The 20,627-nt window shown below is 42.0% G+C and overlaps 1 protein-coding gene across 1 annotated transcript in view; it reads left to right on the top strand.

The window, feature by feature from the left end:
• The window catches only part of LOC310876360 (pleckstrin homology domain-containing family G member 3), a 92,932-nt gene that overhangs the window by 58,362 nt on the left and 13,943 nt on the right, over positions 1-20,627 (top strand). The window contains exons 8-21 of the mRNA XM_083789887.1: positions 737-887; positions 3,656-3,790; positions 4,985-5,167; positions 7,265-7,357; positions 8,621-8,707; positions 9,563-9,596; positions 11,974-12,027; positions 13,654-13,743; positions 14,706-14,738; positions 15,882-16,224; positions 16,381-16,393; positions 17,777-18,244; positions 19,365-19,415; positions 19,896-20,019. Coding sequence (XP_083646013.1) covers positions 737-887; positions 3,656-3,790; positions 4,985-5,167; positions 7,265-7,357; positions 8,621-8,707; positions 9,563-9,596; positions 11,974-12,027; positions 13,654-13,743; positions 14,706-14,738; positions 15,882-16,224; positions 16,381-16,393; positions 17,777-18,244; positions 19,365-19,415; positions 19,896-20,019 — 1,859 coding nt within the window. The remainder of the gene's footprint in view (positions 1-736; positions 888-3,655; positions 3,791-4,984; positions 5,168-7,264; positions 7,358-8,620; positions 8,708-9,562; positions 9,597-11,973; positions 12,028-13,653; positions 13,744-14,705; positions 14,739-15,881; positions 16,225-16,380; positions 16,394-17,776; positions 18,245-19,364; positions 19,416-19,895; positions 20,020-20,627) is intronic.

The raw sequence follows: 20,627 nt of genomic DNA on the forward strand, positions 1-20,627 counted from the left end.
TTAGTCGACTAAAACTAGACACTAAAACATTCCAGGTGACTAAATTGTGACTAAAACTAAGTGAAAACTATTCATGTGCTGCCAAAACAACACTGACTAGACTGACACACATCTACACACAGTACTGCACCAACCATCCACTAAACCACTACATTCTACTTAAAGGCCCTTTTGCCAACCCTGCCTCCAGTTGCTATTGTTATAGCTGTGATTAGCACGACACTTTATGCATGTCTGTAGTCTGAAAACCCACCTCTTCGGACTCCACCTTAGACCGTAGCGCTTGCACTAGCCTCGATGCATGGCGTATGCAAAGGCTAAACTTATGCAATTCAGATAGCATTTTTTATGTAGACATAGCATTATAGTGTATGATCATAGTTAGATGGATGTTAGGTTCTTACTGTAGCTTACGTCATGATCCTTGATGACTATTTCTATGTATATGATGTGTTTTACCTTGTCTTGTTCTTGCTTACTGTAAGTCTCTCTGGATAGAGCACCGGAAGTCTGACGTCAATATCGGTAGAGGGCGCAAATCCAAGCGTTACATTTTAGATCGCCTCATATAAGAACTGTGTTTGAAAAATAAACATGTCATCCCGGCCGTTTCACTCATATGGATATGAAGAATCAACTGACTGAGAGAAAACGCTAATGTTACTGCTGCTGAATTAGTACTGTCTGTCTGTCTGTCTGTCCGCCCATGCACCACCCCCCCTCCATGCCCCTGTAGTTCCGTGGCTGCCCTGACAGAGTGCATGAGGAACAAGTCTCTGGCTAAGTTCTTCCGGGAGCGCCAGGCCACGCTGAAACGCTCTCTCCCTCTGGGATCCTACCTCCTGAAACCTGTCCAGAGGATCCTCAAGTACCACCTACTACTGCAGGTAATGTCTTCCGCCGTAGTCTGAAAACCCACGTCTTCAGACTCCATCATGGCCCGTAGCACTTGCCCTATATACCCCCGACGACCTTACGGGCGTATGCAAAGGCCCCAATGCACTTATGCAACTTAGATAGCATTTTAATGTAGACTTATAGCATTTTATGTAGACATATAGCACTATAAAGTATATTCCACTGTTACGTTCTTAGCTTATGTGTGATTCATGATAACTACCTTTTTATGTATGTGATGCATTGCCATGCTTTTTGTTCTTGCTTAATGTAAATCGCTCTGGATTAAGAGCGTCTGCTAAATTCATAAATTGTAATTGTATATATAATCATTGAATATATATTTCAGAGCGAACATTTTAACTAAAATATTTGCTTCTGGTTGGGGGGTGTTCCTGGAACTACATATTTCGAGCTGGGGGTCCGTGGCCCAATAGAGATCATTCTGGGGGTCCTTGACATGGAAAAGGTTGAGCACCACTGACATAGAAATATAGGTTTTTCAGATTTTATTTATTTATTTAGAAGCCTTTTTTATCGACCTCAGTCCAAAATGGGTTAAATACCATTACTTACTATACTGCAGGTATTTGAACGTCTAATTGAACTGTGGTTTCTGTCGGACGTAGTGAAGAGAGTACATCTGGTGAAAGGGGGGGGGGGGGGGATAATGGATAATAGTGCATTGCACAAGCCCCTCTTTTTTTTTTTTTTTTTTTTTAAGATATTTTTTTGCGGCTTACGCCTTTTATTGATTTTTTAAGGGATAGATAGTAGGCTGACAGGAAACGGGAGAGAGATGGGGGGATGACATGCGGTATAAAGGCCGTGTCGGGTCCGGGAGTCGAACCCGCGGCACACTGCGACTGGATTACCAGTCCGGTGCCCAGACCGTTACGCCACGGCCTGGGCCTGCACAAGCCCCTCTATTTGGGGCATCCAAAGCAGTCCAAAGCAGTTGCCGGAGCTCTGCTGGTGTCCCTGCAACGTCCACGGACATACTGTAGACTCTCCTATAGATTGAAAAATGTCAAAACCGGATAAAATACATCTATAATGAGAGTCTAAATCTTAGACTAGTCATGCAGGGGCCTGTTTCACGAAACCTATCGATTTGGGGGCAGCCATGCATCCTGAATGAAGTGGGACGGGACGCAAGAACGCCACTCTGGTCTTTGGTTCTTTGATTATTTATAGTTACAGTCAAGGAATCTACGATGGAGCTCATGGTCTTCTGAAATAATTCAGCCAGGCTTTATGATCCTGGCTCGACAAAATGTGCTCCTTCTTCAGCCTCGGCTTGGCTTTAGTGGGACAGAATATACCAGGCTGTACGGAAGCAGGCTTTTTGATCAAACCTGGATTATTACTTGCGCAAGCAGAGCGCGCAAGTAATGTTTTCGCCCGGTCTCTTCCGCCGTGACAGCTGTCCCGCCTTTCGATGTTTATGCAGAAAAACATCAAATCTGTGCCTGTTTTGCTGGGACCAAATGACCACAAATGACCATATTTCTTACGTCATCATTTAGAGCTAGTCATACGTATACTATATACATAATCAGTAAAAATAAAATAGCAAATTGTGCCTGATCTGCTGGGACCAGAGTACGTGTTGTGTATATGTATGACTAGCTCTTAATGATGACGTAAGAAATATGGTCATTTGTGGTCATTTAGTCCCAGCAAACCAGGCACAGATTTGCTGTTTTCTTGCATAAACATCAAATGGCGGGACAGCTGTCACGGTTTTTGGCGCAAAGTAACCACAGTATACCGCTAATCAACTTACAACTACACACTTTATACAGTATAGAGTATAGAGTATATATGTATACGTATATAGTATATGCCTATATACTATATATATACTATATATATTTATTACGTCATCATTTAGAGCTAGTCATACGTATACTATATACATAATCAGTAAAAATAAAATAGCAAATTGTGCCTGATCTGCTGGGACCAGAGTACGTGGTGTGTATATGTATGACTAGCTCTTCACCCAAACTTATATAGATAGAAACTTGAATCATACTTAATAATACTAGGTGTTTATATGCATAAAGTAGGTAGGTAGCAAATAGTTACATCAAAAAATTATACATTTCAAACGTTCCTTCACAGAGATACTGAGATTTGACAGTTTACAGCGGTCGAAAGGACTTGCGCGCTCTGCTTGCGCACTAGTTGGCCATTTATGGCCTACTAGTGTGCAACAAGCAAGTATGCACTCGACAGAGTGCAGTTCTAGTTTAATTCTGCTTTCGTGAAACGTGTACAGAGGAAGAAGCTGAAAAAAGAGCCAGTAGGTGTAAACAGCTGATGAAAGGTGTTTTATTTGTTTATTTTTAACCCATTTAGACCTGACACTAGATTCTACAAAATCCTAACGGTTTTCTGAAAAACCTATGTTTCTATGTCAGTGGTGCTCAACCTTTTTCCATGTCAAGGAGCCCCAGAATTATCTGTCCTATTTTGCCGCGACCCCCCCATCTGAAAATATGCCGTTCCAGGGACCCCCCGCAGAAGCAATGATTTGAGTTAAAAACGTTCGCTGTGAAATAATATATATTCAAAGATTTGCGCCACATTTTCACATTTTCACAATTTTCAATAGCTAAAGTATAACATGTATAATAATGCTTAAAAAACACCAAAAAGAGGTTCCCGTACGTCCTGTGTGTGTGTGTGTGTGTGTGTGTGTGTGTGTGTGTGTGTGCGTGTGCGTGTGCGTGCTTGTGCGTGAGTGCAGGAGATAGCGAAGCACTTTGACCCGGAGGAGGAGGAGGGCTACGAGGTGGTGCAGGAGGCCATCTACACCATGACGGGAGTGGCCTGGTACATCAACGACATGAAGAGGAAGCATGAGCACTCTGTTAGACTGCAGGTGCACATACACACACACTAAAACTAAGATGAAAAATGTTCGTCGACTACCTTTTTTCACTGACGAAAACTAAATGGAAACTAAATGAAAACTAAGCCATGATGACTAAAAGTTAGACTAAATATATTGACAATTTCGTCAACAGATAAAAACTACACTAAAATGTTAGGAAGGGACTATAGTGGACAAGAGATCCAGTATAAGTCATTTGACACTTGAAAATAGCCGATCTACAAGCTCACAACGTGACGCAGCACGACGCGTTGTCAGCAAGTGTAAAATCAGCCATTGCGACGGCATAAAGGCCCGCCAAAATACATGTTAGTCGACTAAATCAACTGTAGATTTAGTCGGCTAAAATCGTATGATGTTTAGTTAACTAAAACTAGACTAACATTAAACGCACACACACACACACACACACACACACACACACACACACATACACACAGTCACACACACACACACACACAAATAAAGAGTACAAGAAACACAAATATATGGACTCAAGCGACACAAATACAATTCATGCAAGTAAAACTCTTAAAAGCTTGGGAATGGAACAAAAAAAGAAAAGAAAAATACTTAAGACGGGGTTATAAAAACAGAGGGCCAGTTTGACATGGACGAGGGAGTTAACCCATTCTGTACAGGAACACCTTTTGGTGTTTTAAGCATTATGATATACTTTAGCTATTGAAAAACAGCAGATCTGTTTGAAATATCGTGAAAATGTGGCGCAAATCTTTGAACATATATTCTTTAACTCAAATCTTTGCTTCTGGGGGGAAGCAAAGAATTTGAGTTAAAAAACGTTCGCTGTGAAATAATATATATTCAAAGATTTGCGCCACATTTTAAAGATTTTTTCCAAAAATAGCAGATCTACGAGCTGGTAGCTTGTAGATCTGCTATTTTTCCACAGCTAAAGTAAAAAATCACACCCATGTGAAGTGAGGGGCACTCTTAGCATCGTACATCATCACGCATCATCTCATACTGGCCAATCAGAATGCCTGTTGCCTAGGATTGGTTAGCTGATTTGCTGATTTACATATGACGTACATTTTCCCTTCATTGGCAATGGCAATTCTGGAGACGTGTGGGTACAAAACAATATGTTTATGAGAAAGTGCTTCCAGGTCTTTTAAGAGTGGGTTTTTTAAAGGTGTGATTGCTGTGCTTGGCCACCAGGAGGTGCAGTCCCTGCTGCTGAACTGGAAGGGCGCCGACCTGACCACCTACGGAGAGCTGGTGCTGGAGGGGACCTTCAAGGTGACCCGCGCCAAAAACGAGCGCACCCTCTTCCTGTTCGAGCGCATGCTGCTCATCGCCAAGCGCCGCGGAGACCTCTACGTCTACAAGTCCCACATAACGGTGCGTCTATTAGGGCATTAAGCAACTACCGTAGTCGACTATTCAACTGGTCGACTAGTAAATCCACTAGTCGACTATGTTGATACTAGTTGACTAGTTGATGAGAATTTTCTTCTTTTTTGCACCACTCAGTTCACACGGGTGTGATTTCTTACTTTAGTTTTAGTCATATAGTCTCTTGGATAGTTTTCATTTTAGTTTTAGTCACCTGGAATGTTTTGGTGTTAGTCTAGTCTGTATTTTGGCGGGCCTTGATGCCGTCGTAGTGACTGATTTTACACTTGCTGAAAAATAGCCAATCTACAAGCTCACAACGTATCGCGCTGCGACACGTTGTGAGCTTGTAGATCGGCTCTTTTCAGCACACAACCAAGTGTAAAATGACTCATACTGGATCTCTTGTCCACTAGTCCCCTTTTTGTCTAGTTTTAGAAAATTCAACAAAAAAATCCAATGGCAGCCCCCCCACTCAAATTTGACCAACAAATCATGACAATAAACAAAGAAATTTGGGCCGAAACTTTTTTCCTTCTTTCTAATTATTTGTTCAGCCCTTAAATCCAATGTATTTATAGAGGGTATGCGCATGCTTAAAGTGAATGGCACATCGAGTGGCAAAGTAAGTAAGCAAGTAAGCAAAGTGAGTTTAACATTGTTTATTGTTGTTTAATGCAATCAGACAGGACTTTTCTGTGTGGCTGTATGGGCCGTCAAGGAAAGCCACAAAGTAGTTTTTTGCCACAAATAACGCGTTAACGGCGTTAATTAATTGCGTTAATTAATTGCGTTAATTAATTGCGTTAATTAATTGCGTTACAATATATTTAACGCAATTAACGCATGTTGGGCGACTGTGGCTCAGGAGGTAGAGCAGGTCGTCCAATGATCCATGGGTCGGCGGTTCGAATCCCGGCTCCTCCTGTCTACATGTCGAAGTGTCCTTGGGCAAGACACTGAACCCCAAATTGCTCCCGATGTACTGGTTGGTACCTTGCATGGCTTCCGCCGCAATCGGTGTATGAATGTGTGTGTGAATGGGTGAATGTAATGCACAATCTATGTAAAGCGCCTTGGATAAAGGCGCTATATAAATGCACCATTTACCATTTAGTGTTCCCCCTAACATGCGCCCGTGCGAGCGGCTCAGGAACATCCAGAGCATAACAAATATGTCACTGTGTAGCACACAGTCATGATTGAACAACACCAGAGAATAGCTTGTGTATTGTAGTTGTGTTGACAAGTGGTTTGATTCTGTAACTCTGTTGTGTTACTTTGTCTGCCTAGCAAAGCCCCATTAGGCTACACTGCACAGTCACACACACACACTCACACACACACACACGCACACACACACACACACACACACACACACACACACACACACACACACACACACACTACTAGTGTGTAGCTATCAGCTCGCATTCTAGCCATTCTAGGCAACAGCTCCACCAGAGTGTTCCAGACTTCCCTCTCCAGAGCAACATTAGTGACTTCCTCCTGGGGGACCCCAGTCTACATGGCCAAAAGCCAGTGTTCATTTAACTCAAAGTGTAGGCTAGGCCTACAAATGCTCACATATGGCTATACTAAATGCATTAGAAAACAAAAAACATTCCAAAACTAATGTATATCCGCTTTCTGTCATTTATATTTCCATTTCCACAACAATAAACAGGAAAACATGGCATATTTTGGACATAGTTCGAATGGTGATTAATCATGATTAAATTAATTTTGAAGCTGTGATTAATCTGATTAAAATTTGTAATCATTTGACAGCCCTAGTCTTTACGTAAATACTTTTTGAAACGTCTATTGGGGAAAAATGTATTGCATTTTTATGTATCGCTTTTATGTTGGTCGAACAGCACTACTAAGGCAAAACGAATGCATATAATAATAATAATAATTTAATATTATATACTGTGTGTGTGTGTGTGTGTGTGTGTGTGTGTGTGTGTGTGTGTGTGTGTGTGTGTGTGTGTGTGTGTGTGTGTGTGTGTGTGTGTGTGTGTGTGTGTGTGTGTGTGTGTGTGTGTGTGTGTGTCGTGCGTTTGCGCGTGTGTGTGTGTGTGTGTGTGTGTGTTCCAGTGTTCCACTCTGATGCTGATAGAGAGCTCAAAGGATTCTCTGTGCTTCAGCGTCACTCACTACAAACACCCCAAACAACCCACTACCGTACAGGTAACACACACACGCACACACGCTCGCACGTGTGTCAAACCACGTTTTAGAATGAAGGCCAATGTGTGTACAGTTAATGTGTTTTGTGTTCGGAATGTGTATAATGGTGTGTGTGTGTGTGTGTGTGTTAGGGCATTAACGACTTGAGATTTTTCCCAGTCGACTTGTCGGACAGTAATTTATCGATAAGTCGATTTATCGTTTCTGGCGGCGGGGGGGGGGGGGGGGGGGGGGGGGGGGGGCGGACGCGGACGCGCGGGGGGGGGGGATTTAACAGGGGCGGGTGGAGCTGCCGCGCGCTCAAATACGGAGCATGTCAAACATAGCACTGCGCATTCAGTGGCCTCTCCAATATGACACAGTCACAGTGCATGTATCATCTATATCAGAGGTTCCCAAACACCGGTGCCGGTCCGCGGGACACGTGGCACTGGTACGCAAGAGGGGAATTCTAAGTTTTGCGTCGTTTAAAAATGTCCAATCTTTGTATCTTTAGCAGCAGCAGCTGTAGGCTATTTTGTGACGATCGCGTTAATGAAACCAAACGCTACACGCGGTTCCGGTACAGGATTATTATTTCATGTGAATCATGTCAAAATGAAAAGATGATGTTATCCAGGTAAAGTAGTGGTATTGGCACACAGCGCAGCAGCAGCACCGAGAACACAATGAGAGATATGACATTATTATTCTCCTCCTCCTCCTCCTCCTCCTCCACAACTCGATAACGTTCTCATTTGTTACTCATTTTCTGAGCCATGCAAATAAACAACAACCCGCACTGACCGGAGACGGAGAGGTTCATGTGCGCTGCGCGTAAAGCTTAGCCAGAAACAGACAGTCATTGCGTCAGCATGCATGTAGCCTCGGGAACCCAGACGTTATATTTCCAGCACGGAGGTGAGGGGGATATCGTTTGGGGGTAACGTTTGCGTGCTTCTATCTGTTACTTCTCTGACACAGCGCTGCAGTTCAAACAGACTTCAGCCAGTCTCAATAGTGGGACACCGCGCGCTGAGAGCCACATAGCCTACACAGCTGCATTTGGTTTTTAATTAAGGGCGCGTTCTGAATGCAATGAAAAAAGGGGAGAAAAAAAAAAAAAAAAAAGCTCAACTTTCGACTCGCGCTGCTGCGAGTCGACTCGTGACTCGTTTATCGATAAATCGATAAATCGATTTTTTGATGAATGCCCTAGTGTGTGTGTGTGTGTGTGTGTGTGTGTGTGTGGTGTGTGTGTACGTGTGTGCGCGTTCTGTTCAGGCGAGAACCGTAGAGGAGAAGAAACTGTGGACTCATCACATCAAACGACTCATTCTGGAAAACCACCACGCCATCATACCTCAGAAGGTACTGTGTGTGTAGTGTAGTACACCTATCAATAATACACCAATTACATGGTATTATACCTCAGAAGGTACTGTGTAGTGTAGTACACCTATCAATAATACACCAATTACATGGTATTATACCTCAGAAGGTACTGTGTAGTGTATCAATAATACACCAATTACATGGTATTATACCTCAGAAGGTACTGTGTAGTGTAGTACACCTATCAATAATACACCAATTACATGGTATTATACCTCAGAAGCAGTGGTGGAAAAAGTACTCAAATGTTTTACTCAAGTAAAAGTGCCATTACTGCAATTTAGAACTAAAAGTACTTGTAAAATTGTACAAAAGTATCGGCATCAAAATGTACTTAAAGCACTAAAAGTAATAGTACTCATATTGCAGAATGTCCCATTTCACAAGTTCAAAATGTAACGCGGCGCATTGTGAGCTTGTAGATCTGCTATTTTCAAGTTGCCGAAATGTATAGGATTGAAGTGGTTAATGTATGTTTTCTAATCAAAATTAAAATCGCCAAAGTAACCAGTAACTCAAGTTTTCAAATGATTGTAGCAAAGTAATTGTGGCTCTGAGATGTAGTGGAGTAGAAGTAAAAGTACTGGAAAGTACAGTAGTTAAGTAAATGTACTTTGTTACTTTCCACCACTGTCAGAAGTAGGGTACACACTACACACCTGTGGATAATACACCAGTTACATTATATTAGACCAATTAAGGGATAATAATATACGCTGTGCCGGTAATAGTTATTGAGAAATAACCGGATGATTAAAACAAAGTTTGTTTTAATCAAACTATATCAATTTTGCCGCTTTTAAAATACAGTCTATTTGTGATTTGTTTCAGGCAAAGGAGGCCATCTTAGAAATGGACTCAGTGTGTAAGTATTGATATGTTCAGGTTCAGGTTTATTTGTCATGTGTATAGATTAGATACAGAGTATAAATACAATGCAAGAAAAAGACAAAAAAACAGAGCAAGTGAAGTGACAAAACAGTGCAATACAGTTCAAGGTCAGCTGTTCAGCAGCCTGACTGCCTGGGGGTAGAAACTGTTACTGAGACGGGTGGTGCGAGATTTGATGCTCTGGTAGCGTTTTTTGGAAGGGAAGGTTTGAACAGGGTATTTGCGGGATGGCTGCAATATGTGATCGTCAGATTGCATAAATAAGACATGATGATGATGATGATGTGGTTTTCAATACAAGCACATACACAAGTTTTAAAGGACAACTTTAGTTTTTTCCAACCAATGTTCATGTTTTAGGTTATTAGAGAAACTAAAAGATGAGTGTTAATTTCTTTTCATGTGCTGCTTTCTTTCGTTTTTTTGCTATTTTTGACAGTGGGGCGGGGGCATTTGAACATGGGGCTAAATATGTTTTTACACCATTTTTATATCGATTTATTATTTACTATAGTCCTACTAGACCCCAGGAAATTACATCTGGCCACAAAAGATCACAGGATCTACTGAATGTGAAGGGGGGTACTATAGGGGGCTGCCATACATACTGTGTTGTATGGCTCAACATGTATACGTTTGTTCACATTCAGTAGATCCTGTGATCTTTTGTGGCCAAATGTAATTGCATGGGGTCTAGTAAGACTATAGTAAATAATAAGAAAAAACAAGTCACTCTAAAATTGTGTAAAATAATACATATTTAGCCCCATGTTCGAATGCACCCGCCCCACTGTCAAAAATAGCTAGAATCGCTAAAACGAAAGAAAGCTGAAAACGAAAAAAAAATGAACACTCATCTTTTAGTTTCTCTAATAACAACCTAAAACATGAACCTTGGTTGAAAAAACCTTGTCCTTTAACTGCATTTCCTTACAAACCCACTGAAGCGAGCCAAGAACCTTGGTGTAGTCCCGGACAGTCTGCTCTCATTCAATGCACACATCACAGCTGTCACTCCATCCTGTAGTGTATAGGCTCACACTCCATACCATTCGACAAATTAGAATTAGACCCTTCCTCACCCCACCCTGGGCAAGACCTACGCTGTAAAGACTATCATTTGTGTTGGGGCGGAAGTTGCGGGATTTTAGCGGAAGTATCGCCCAAGGAAATGACATTGATGCTTTACAAATCAGTTTATGTGTTGTGATTGGTCGGGGAAAACTTCGTATCCGGGGGAAATACATCTGACGGATGTTTTCAAAAATAGCAGACCTACAAGCTCGTAGAGCTTGTAGATCTGCTATATTTCAATAGCTAAAGCATAACATAATGCTAACACCAAAAGGGGAAATCCGCCTGCTATAAGCAATATGTCAAAAATGTAATGGCCTTTTTTTCTCTTTTCTTTTTTTGGTATGCAGACAGCCAGCAAAGGGGAGAACGCTCCCGAAAAATGTAGTCTCTGTGACTCATCTAGAGGCCGCAATCTGCATTCAAAGATTTTCCTAGAAGCTTTGTAATTGGTCGATATGCCTGTCTGCTTCCTGATTGGTTAGTCATTGCGACTGTTTGTTTTTTTTCCGGACCAATGACAAAGCTTCTAGGAACATCTTTGAATGCCGATTGCGGCCCCTAGATGTGTCACAGAGACTACATTGTTTTGGGAGTGTTCTACCCATTGTCATTCAAATGTTGACATAATATCGCTTATAGCAGCTTTAAGCTAGCCTGGCTCCAGCCCCTGAATCGCTAGCCACGGCCATTAAAAAAATATGTTCAGGCGATTCAGGGTCTGGTGACGCTCCCGAAGGAGGTCTCAGACTTGGTTGACGAATCAGCATCGTTTCAACTCGATGACGTCAAACAAAGGCACCGTCCAGACACAAACAAACATGGCTGCCCCCACTGCGGTAACTCACGGCTATTAAATCGACGTATGATAAATAGTTTCTTTACAGACACGAGAGGTTTTATAAACATCATCATCCGACATATTTTACCGCTTTTGTTTACATACTAGTAGCGCTCGTTGGCTGTGTTTGTTTGGTTAGCAAACGGGTTAGCCATCGCCACATGATTGACAACAACGGCATCTGCTTTCCTACTATTGTGATTGGTTAAGGGTGAACCAATCGCCGAAGACTGCCTCTTTGGCAACGCCCATCCCAGAAATGGCTGTAGTAGGGAGGTCTTTCAGACTGAATAATGGAGTGAAACGAAATGAAAATTCAGGCTGAGTGTCAGGCTAGCTTTAAGCCTCTGCAAATTATCCAGAACACTTGATCTTCAACCAGCCTAAATCTTCACATGTGCCCCCCTTCTTCTCCGCACCCTCCATTTGCTCCCAGTTACTGCCCGCACAGAATACAAAACACTGATGCTGGCCTACAAAGCAACCAAAGGTATGGCACCCCCATATCTTCAAAGCCTGATCCAACCCAATTACAAACCCCTCCCGCTCCCTCAGCAAACACAGGGAGGCTGGCAGAACCTTCCCTAAAACATCCCGGGACAATGTTCCCCACGTACGCGCCAGACTTCTCCCTTCTGCCTCCCAAAACTGTGGAATGAACATCTTCTCACTTCTGCCTCCCAAAACTGTGGAATGAACATCTTCTCCCTTCTGCCTCCTAAAACTGTGGAATGAACTCCCCTGCAGTTAGAGCTGCAAACTCACTCCCAAATCTGCCACAGTAATCTTCAGACTTCCACCTTTAGCCCACAGCACTTGCCGTAGCACTTTCCATAGCCTGCCAGGCTGATATGTGATTTAGATAGATAAGACGGTAACAAGACAACTCACCCCGTTTCTGTTTTCCTCCCAGAATTTCCCCCAGTGAGGGGTGGGAGAGGCTGGACAGCAGACGGCTGGACTTTGAATTTCTCTAAACTTTCATGACAGCCGACAGCTGTACAAATATAATTTATGAAAAGCTACTACAGTAAAGTCTGTTCACAGAAGTTGTTGTAGGATATGTGGGGATTATCTGACGAGGTACCATTTGAGTGTGCAAAACCTTACATATACTAAATAATACTAAATTGTTTATAGGGTCAATATAAGTAAAATAATGTAGCCGCAGGAGTACAGGAGTATCTTTTTATATTTTTCCAAAAATAATACAAACCGCCAATAGCATATCACAAAGTTATCCCCCTCACTGGTGAAAATTCCGGGAGGAAAAACGGGCAAGCACCGGGGTGAGTTGTCCAGTATTCGATAAGACAGATGTCATGTCATTGTTGACCTAGTCCTAGTGTAACGCCCGGGATTTGAACTCGGGTCTCCCGCGTGAAAGTCCAATATCTTATCCCTTTGGACCAGGGGAGATATTAGACTTTTGAGGCCATCAGGCAGAGTCTCCGAACCGCTCTGCTACACTAGCAACCTGTAGTATGTATAGTTTTGTATGTTTGTTTGTTTTAATGTACCGTAGACGATTGATTTTGTTTTTGGATATTCTAATGTTAGGCTGATGTTAGGTTCTTGGTTTACTTATGATCATATAGATTATTATTTCTGTGCATTCAATGTAATTGCCTTGTGTTGTCCTATTTATATGGAGGTTATTATTGCCCAACAGCAATGAAATATTAGTTTTAATTGTGAAAACGTTAAAGAGAAGCTGAATTGTTAAATTAATTGTTTTCTAAAAACGGATAACTGTGAACTTTGTTTTGAGCGTTCAGATCGCTCCAGATGTCTAACCCATTCTGAACGGGAACCCCTTTTGGTGTTTCAAGCATTATGTTAATCTTTGCTTCTGGTGGGTCCCTGGAACAACATATTTTCAGAGGCGGGTCGGCGGCCAAATACATATATTTTTGGTGGTCCTTGACATGCAAATGTTTGTGAACCACTGACATAGAAACATGGTTTTTTTCAAGAAAACGGTCATGTTTTAGAAGACATCATTTTGTAGAATCGTCCTTATGTCTAAATAGGCTAAAATCGATGTCATGAAATAAATGTTATAAAAAAATACGTTCTTCTTTCTTTTTTCTTATTTTCTCCCCCGTGCGCTCAGATCGGACCAGGTATCACTACAGTCCCGACCGGCTGAAGAAGACTCTCTCTTGTCCGTCAGACGAGGGACCGAGAGAACGCCCGCGGTCAGGTACAAACATATGGCTTATATTCAGTGGTGGAAAGTAACTAATTACTTTGACTTAAGTACTGTACTTAAGTACAATTTTGAGGTATTTGTACTCTACCTGAGTATTTCCAATTTCCAGTACTTTTACTTCTACTCCACTACGTCTCGGAGCCACATTTTTAAACATACATTAACCACCTCAACCCTATACATTTTGGCCATTTGAAAATAACCGATCTACAACAATGCATTGTGAGCATTGTTGAATTGTTGAATACGTTTTCAACTTATGTACATTTGTGATTTTGTTTGTGTATATTTTTAAATAATCATTAATACCAAAAAAAAAAGAAAAAAAGAAAGGGATATTCACTCACGACCCACAATGATTTAGCTTACCACACAGTTGGTGATAGACTTTATATGTGTGACCAGATTTGACTGAGAGCCTGCCATCGCGCAACCTCCAGCTTTTCACCAGAGGAGAAAAACTTTTTTTTGTTTTTATCCAAAATGAGTTGATATCACAGGCAGACTCTTCACATACTAGAGCATGTCTGAAATAAGTGCCAGAGCTGAAATCGACATCTAAATATGAAATAAACATGTAAACATGTAGCTAGGTGTAATGTTAGAGACCACAGAAGTGAACCTTTCAAGCCTGTTTTCCCAACTTGCTGACTTGCTGTTTCTTTGCAAGACATCACTCTATAAGCCATATCTCCAAAACTGGTGGGTCAAATTGAACAACAAATATGTAAATTTGAAGCTTTCACATGAAATGAAAAAAACGAAAATTCAAAAAAATCCAATGGCAGCCCCTCAGTCAAATTTGACCATATATATATATATATATATATATATACAGTATATATATATATAAACAGTGATGCATGCAGAGATGTTACTGTCCTAATGTATAATGTATTTACAGTTATTATATACAGAATTAATAGACATGTACGTAAATGTTGCTTTTGCAGAACCAAATGAACAGACGGTGAAGAACAACAAAGGTAATAAAACACTATGTGTTTGATTATATATATATATTATATATATATATATATATATATATATCTCAGGGGGGAAGATAAATGATATAAGATTTAAAGAATTGTATTTTTTCTTTAAAATATATATATTTTTTAATATCGTGAGAAATCGTATCGTGAACCTCATATCGTGATACGAATCGTATCGTGAGTTGAGTGAATCGTTACATGCCTACTAACCAGTATCCGGAGAACTCGGCAGCTTTTAGCCGCATTTTAGTGCATTTTTGTTTTACTTCACCTTCATTTCAATTGCATTGAATTGAGAGAGAGAGAGGATAGTTGTTTAGAGTTAACACTAGATGAGGTAGGAATGCTAAAAGTTTAAACACCAAAGTACCGAAACAATGTAATTAATTAGTAAACAATATCCTGAAATGGTAGGCCTACTATTGTTGGTATTCACATACTCAACTTTTTATCGTCATCTAGCTGACCATTAATTAATTTGATCACTTTGGAAATTAACTATAACGTCTGTGAGTTTGACTGATGAAGACAGCATGTCAGCATGACGATGAAGACATTGATGAAGAATTTTCGCTGCGGCGACATGGAAAACTGGCGAGTTCTCTGGTATCCGACTGAACCATAATGACCACCACTGTTTGTGGTCATAATGGGTGGGTTCGGTCGCGCGCATTTATTCAGAGCGCGTTTATTTTAATGGATAATCGATTCATGTTGTCGCGGCTCGTTTGGATCAATGGAACTAATGCTTGTAGTTATTATTTTAAGTTCCTGTTTACCAGTATCACCATGACAACTCATGTCTCAATGGTTTTAAAGGGGACAAAAGAATACTGTTATGTGTTTTAAATAATATATTAATAATGATTATCATTAATAATAATTATCATTAAAATGTTAGTGTTTGGCCAGTTGTTTGCAGGTGTTCTGTTACAACACTACAGTACTGTCAGATGATTTGACACATGATGGATTGATGGTGTGTTTGTTCTCAATATTAAACTACATTGTGTGTGTGTGTGTGTGTGTGTGTGTGTGTGTGTGTGTGTGTGTGTGTGTGTGTGTGTGTGTGTGTGTGTGTGTGTGTGTGTGTGTGTGTGTGTGTGTGTGTGTGTGTTTCTGTTTCCTCTGCAGTTGTCTTGAAGGTAAGGCGTGTGTGTTTGCTTGCGTGTGTGTGTGTGTGTGTGTGTGTGTGTGTACACACACACGAGCACGAGCAATTTTGTGAAATTGTGAGGGCAATTTTCTTGGTCCTCCAGTCCCAACAGAAATGGTTGTTTTATGTTATTAAAAAAGGGAATAAAAGAGTTACTCTTACAATTAGGAAAGGATTTAGGTTGAGGGTTATGGTCAGGATTAGACATTCAGACCGTTTAGACTTATTTGTAGCTGTGTGCCAGTGTATACCGCAAATAGCTCAGAGAGCTTGTAGATCTGTTATTCTCGCCTCCCAGCTGTGCTATCTCTCTATGAATACGTAAAAGAAGCATGATGAGTATTAGTTGTGAAAGTGGTAACTGTGTGGTGTACTGTGATGTGGTGGCTGGTAGGGCATTAAGCAACTAGTCGACTAGTACATCCACTAGTCCACCTTGTTGGTACTAGTTGATAAGAAAATACGCCGATTGTGTAGGCCTCAAGAACAGGTAGATTATAGTTATATATATTTTTTACATAATAGGTAGTTAAACAACTAGTCGACTAGTAAACTAGGCAACTAGTCAACTAGTAAAAATGACTAGAAGTGAATGCCCTAGTGGATGGTGGGGTGGGTGGAAGAGGGTGAGCAAGCCATCTGTGTACAGGGACGTGCACACATAGACATCAAAGGGGGCTATTGTGTTTGTGAATCAGTGGGCCATGACACAGGTTAACACAACTCTTCTTTACTTTCAAACTCAGAGTAATAATAACAACAACCGGAGAAGCAGCAACATCATACACTCATCTTGTATATCAGACTGAAGTACTAGATCCCAGATAATCCCCCCAATCATCACAAGGCATGCAGGAACATGCAATGAGCGCAGCACCATCGAACAGCTGTCATTGAGACATAACAAGGGCTTCAGCCCCTGCCCCTATTTACCCGTCTGTAAAACAACTGCCCTCTCCAGACCACCAATGCAGCATTTACTACATGGTGTAAGAAATGCAAATGCCCCTCCTCTCTCCTTTCCATGCCATGCCCGGGAAGGCAGCATGCTTTTCCCCCCCGATGTCTCATGAACTTGAACATAGTATTTTGGCGTTGAACGGATTTATTCAGAAATCCATGTCGTATACACCGCATCTCCAGTAGATAAAGACTGATGGGTTGCGCCCCGAAAATAGCTGATCTACAAGCTGCGACGCGTTGTGAGCTTGTAGATTTGCTATTTTTGTCTAAAAGTGCCCTCTTACGGTATTCCAGACCCTGCCTCTGTAACACTCTCTGCACGTCCCTGACTATGTATCTGTACATTATCTGTATCGGTGTACTGTATGTTTCTATACTGTATCATGGTTCATCTTTTATTGGTCCCCCTTGAAAATGAGATGAGACACACACACACAGGACAGAAATTTTACAATTTATAATTTAGGCATTTAACTAGGTATGGTATCGATAACCAAAAATCTGATAACAAGATTATTGAGTACCCGTTTTCAATAAGCTGTGTTATCAATGCTTGATAATGAGGCTTATCAAGCCTTGTTATCGAGCAGTGCGGCATCAGGAAATAAACATAATCACGCACACTGGCACAAACATGTCGGTCTAAAAGTATATTGATACCTGCCAACCAGCTCTCTCCTGGTAAACAAAATTACGCTTTAAACGTAACGCGGTACGCATAATTAACCGGTTAACAGTTTCTTTAAAGTTGTAGTGAAATGAAAAATACTTTTAGACCATATCCGTGGTCATCATATGGGCATACCTAACAATGGATGCCAAAAAATGGGCACATTCTCATTTTTGTGTGTTTTTATATCAAAAGTCCATACAAATATTTGTTTAAATTACCTCCTGAAAACGCCCCCAGCACGCAGACAGCGAGGGTGCTCTGCCGGGGGAGGGTGGGGGACGGCGGGGTTGCTCCTCCTCCGACAACGGCGCCCCCCGAAACCACCAATGCCAGGCCAACAACAACAACAAGGTCCCGCATAACTCGGACGAGGACGACGACGAAGGCCGTCCCGACTCTCCAGAACACCTGAGCGACAACGAGGAGGAAGAGGAGGGGACGCGGAGGACGGAAGAGGGACAGACGGAGGAGGAGGACCCACGCGGCGGGAACACACCGCCGCCGCCGCCTGCGGACGACAGTGAGGACACCGAGGAGGACGCCTTGTTGTTGGACGCGTTGACAATGCCGCGCGAGGACGCCGCCGACGACGAACAGGTAGAGGAGGAGGACTTTGCCAGCTCGGTGCTGGCCGCCATCTCCTGCTGGCACTACCGGGCTTTACTGTCCTCGCACACGCATGATGCATCATGGGACGACCGCCTGGTGAGGCTCCTCTCTCTGGCCCGTCCCCCTTCCTTTCCTATACTTCCGCTGCAGTGTTGATTTCGTCGAATAAAACTAAGACGAAAAATGTTCGTCGACTACCTTTTTTCACTACGATGACTAACTAAGACTAAATATACAGTCAGCGTGCAAAACCTGCCATTATGAGGGCATCAAGGCACCACCAAAATACATTTCAAGCTGAGGAAATCAACTGTAGTTTTAGTTGACTAAAACGTACAATATTTAGTCGACTAAAACAAGACTTACCACCTAAAGCCTTTCAGAGGACAGCAAACGTGGCTAAAACAAAAATCTAAATTTGTTGTCAAAATCAACACTACTTCCTTCCTACCTTCCTTCCTGGCCGTCTTCCCTGCTCAAGGCATCATGGCTTACTCCATCCTCTTCCTCATCATCATCATCGTCATCAGCAGCATCACGGTCATGGCTTGGTCAGCGACTGCCCACCGCTTTGCGTCCGCTCGCTCATAACATACTAAATGTCACGGGAATAACCTCTCGCAAAACACACGCGCATCAAGCATCTCTACATGCCAGGATAACTCTGTCTGTCTGTCTTTTTTTTCTCCAATTATTATAATATTATTTTTCTGTATTGTATTAGCCCCCCCCCCCCCCCCACGCATTAGGAGGGCAATGTCGGTCACCACAAGCAGGGACGTTTGTTTTCAATACCATTTTATAACATTTTGTATCATGTTGACACAAAATATATGTGATACAAAATGTATACAGGTGAAACATACACGCACACCTTCTAGCATGGTGAATGTTGTTAGCCTGGCTAATAACCCAGACTCAAATCACACTGTCGTGTGCACGGCTGATTCGGTCTGGCTTATTAGCCAGGCTAGAATGTTGTACCTTCTGTTGCTTTACTAACGTTGCACACGTAAGTGTTATGTGTGTGTATTGTGCGGACATGGTTTGGTTCTACTCATTTAACTGCTAATCCATTCATTTCACATGTGGTTGTCAAACTTTGTGTGTGTGTGTGTGTGTGTGTGTGTGTGTGTGTGTGTGTGTGTGTGTGTGTGTGTGTGTGTGTGTGTGTGTGTGTGTGTGTGTGTGTGTGTGTGCGCGTGCGCGCATGCAGGCTGAAGAATTAACCAATGACAGAAAGGATGACATACAGGATCACAGACGGGTAGGATGGATTCAGTGCTCTGTCTCTCTCTCTCTCTCTCTCTCTCTCTCTCTGTCTGTCTTTCTTAAACAAGTATCAATTGTTGCAATGAGATGTTCACTTTTTTATTTTTGTGTGAAGCAAATTCAATCATCAAACATCAATCACAACTGGCCAAATTTAGCCCAAGGAGTGTTTTCCGTGCAAAACGAATGCTTAAACTGAGTTAAACTGCAAAATAATGACATTCACTTTTCACTAGCATGACTGAAGTTCAAATGAGACACAAGTAGCATGTGCTTAAATTCATATTTAGAAAATGTTTCAGATGTCAAAAAATCATGAGATGATAGAATGGTGATGGATGATGATGGTCATGGAAGGGGGAACCTTCTGAAAGCTTCATGGGCAAAGATAATCAACTTCAGAATCTCAAAAAACCTCTCAGACCTCTCAGACATGCTAGTGTTAAAATTGAGCACTGCTCTGTCTGTGTTGCAGCCTGCTGCTGAGCCAGCGGGGGGAATTGAACCGGCGCCCGTGCCTTCTGACCCAGGCTGCACCCTCATCGTCCCCCCACTCACACTACTGTCCACGTCCCCCCGAAGAACAGCAGCCCCAGCAGGTGAAGCTCACTCGTGGCTTATTTCACTTTACCTCACATTCTGGGCCCTTTTGGTGTTTTAAGCCTTATGTTATACTTTAGCTATTGCAAAATAGCAGATCTACAAGCTCGTAGTGCGGCACCGAGTGCCGCGCTACGAGCTTGTAGGTATGCTATTTTTTTTTAGATGGGGGTCGGCAGCCAATTACATAGATTTTTGGGGGTCCTTGACATGAAATAGTTTGAGCACCACTGACAGAAACATAGGTTTTTTCAGAAAACTGTCAGGATTTAGATGACATTTGTAGAATCGTCCTCAGGTCTAAATGGGTTAACACCCTGAGCGTCATAAACGGAGGTCCTCCGTCCTATCAAATGGTAACACTCAGCGCTCAGGACTGGAGATTAATCACAGGACGGAACTTTATTGATATCATAACAGAGCGCACCGCTCCACAGGCTGGGAGCGTCTGTTGGGCAACATTCAATGTCATTTCCCATTGGGTCGTAATCTAAAATGTTCCCTGCCTCCATTTTAGCGGATGCGATTGAAAATCTTAAAACGTGAATAACCAATTCTAGCTTTATGGCAGGCTCTCAGTCAAATCTGGTCACATGTTTAGTCTTAG

The sequence above is a fragment of the Protomyctophum parallelum genome (assembly GCF_964188405.1).
Source record: "Protomyctophum parallelum genome assembly, chromosome: 19".
NCBI classification, from domain to species: Eukaryota; Metazoa; Chordata; class Actinopteri; order Myctophiformes; family Myctophidae; genus Protomyctophum; species Protomyctophum parallelum.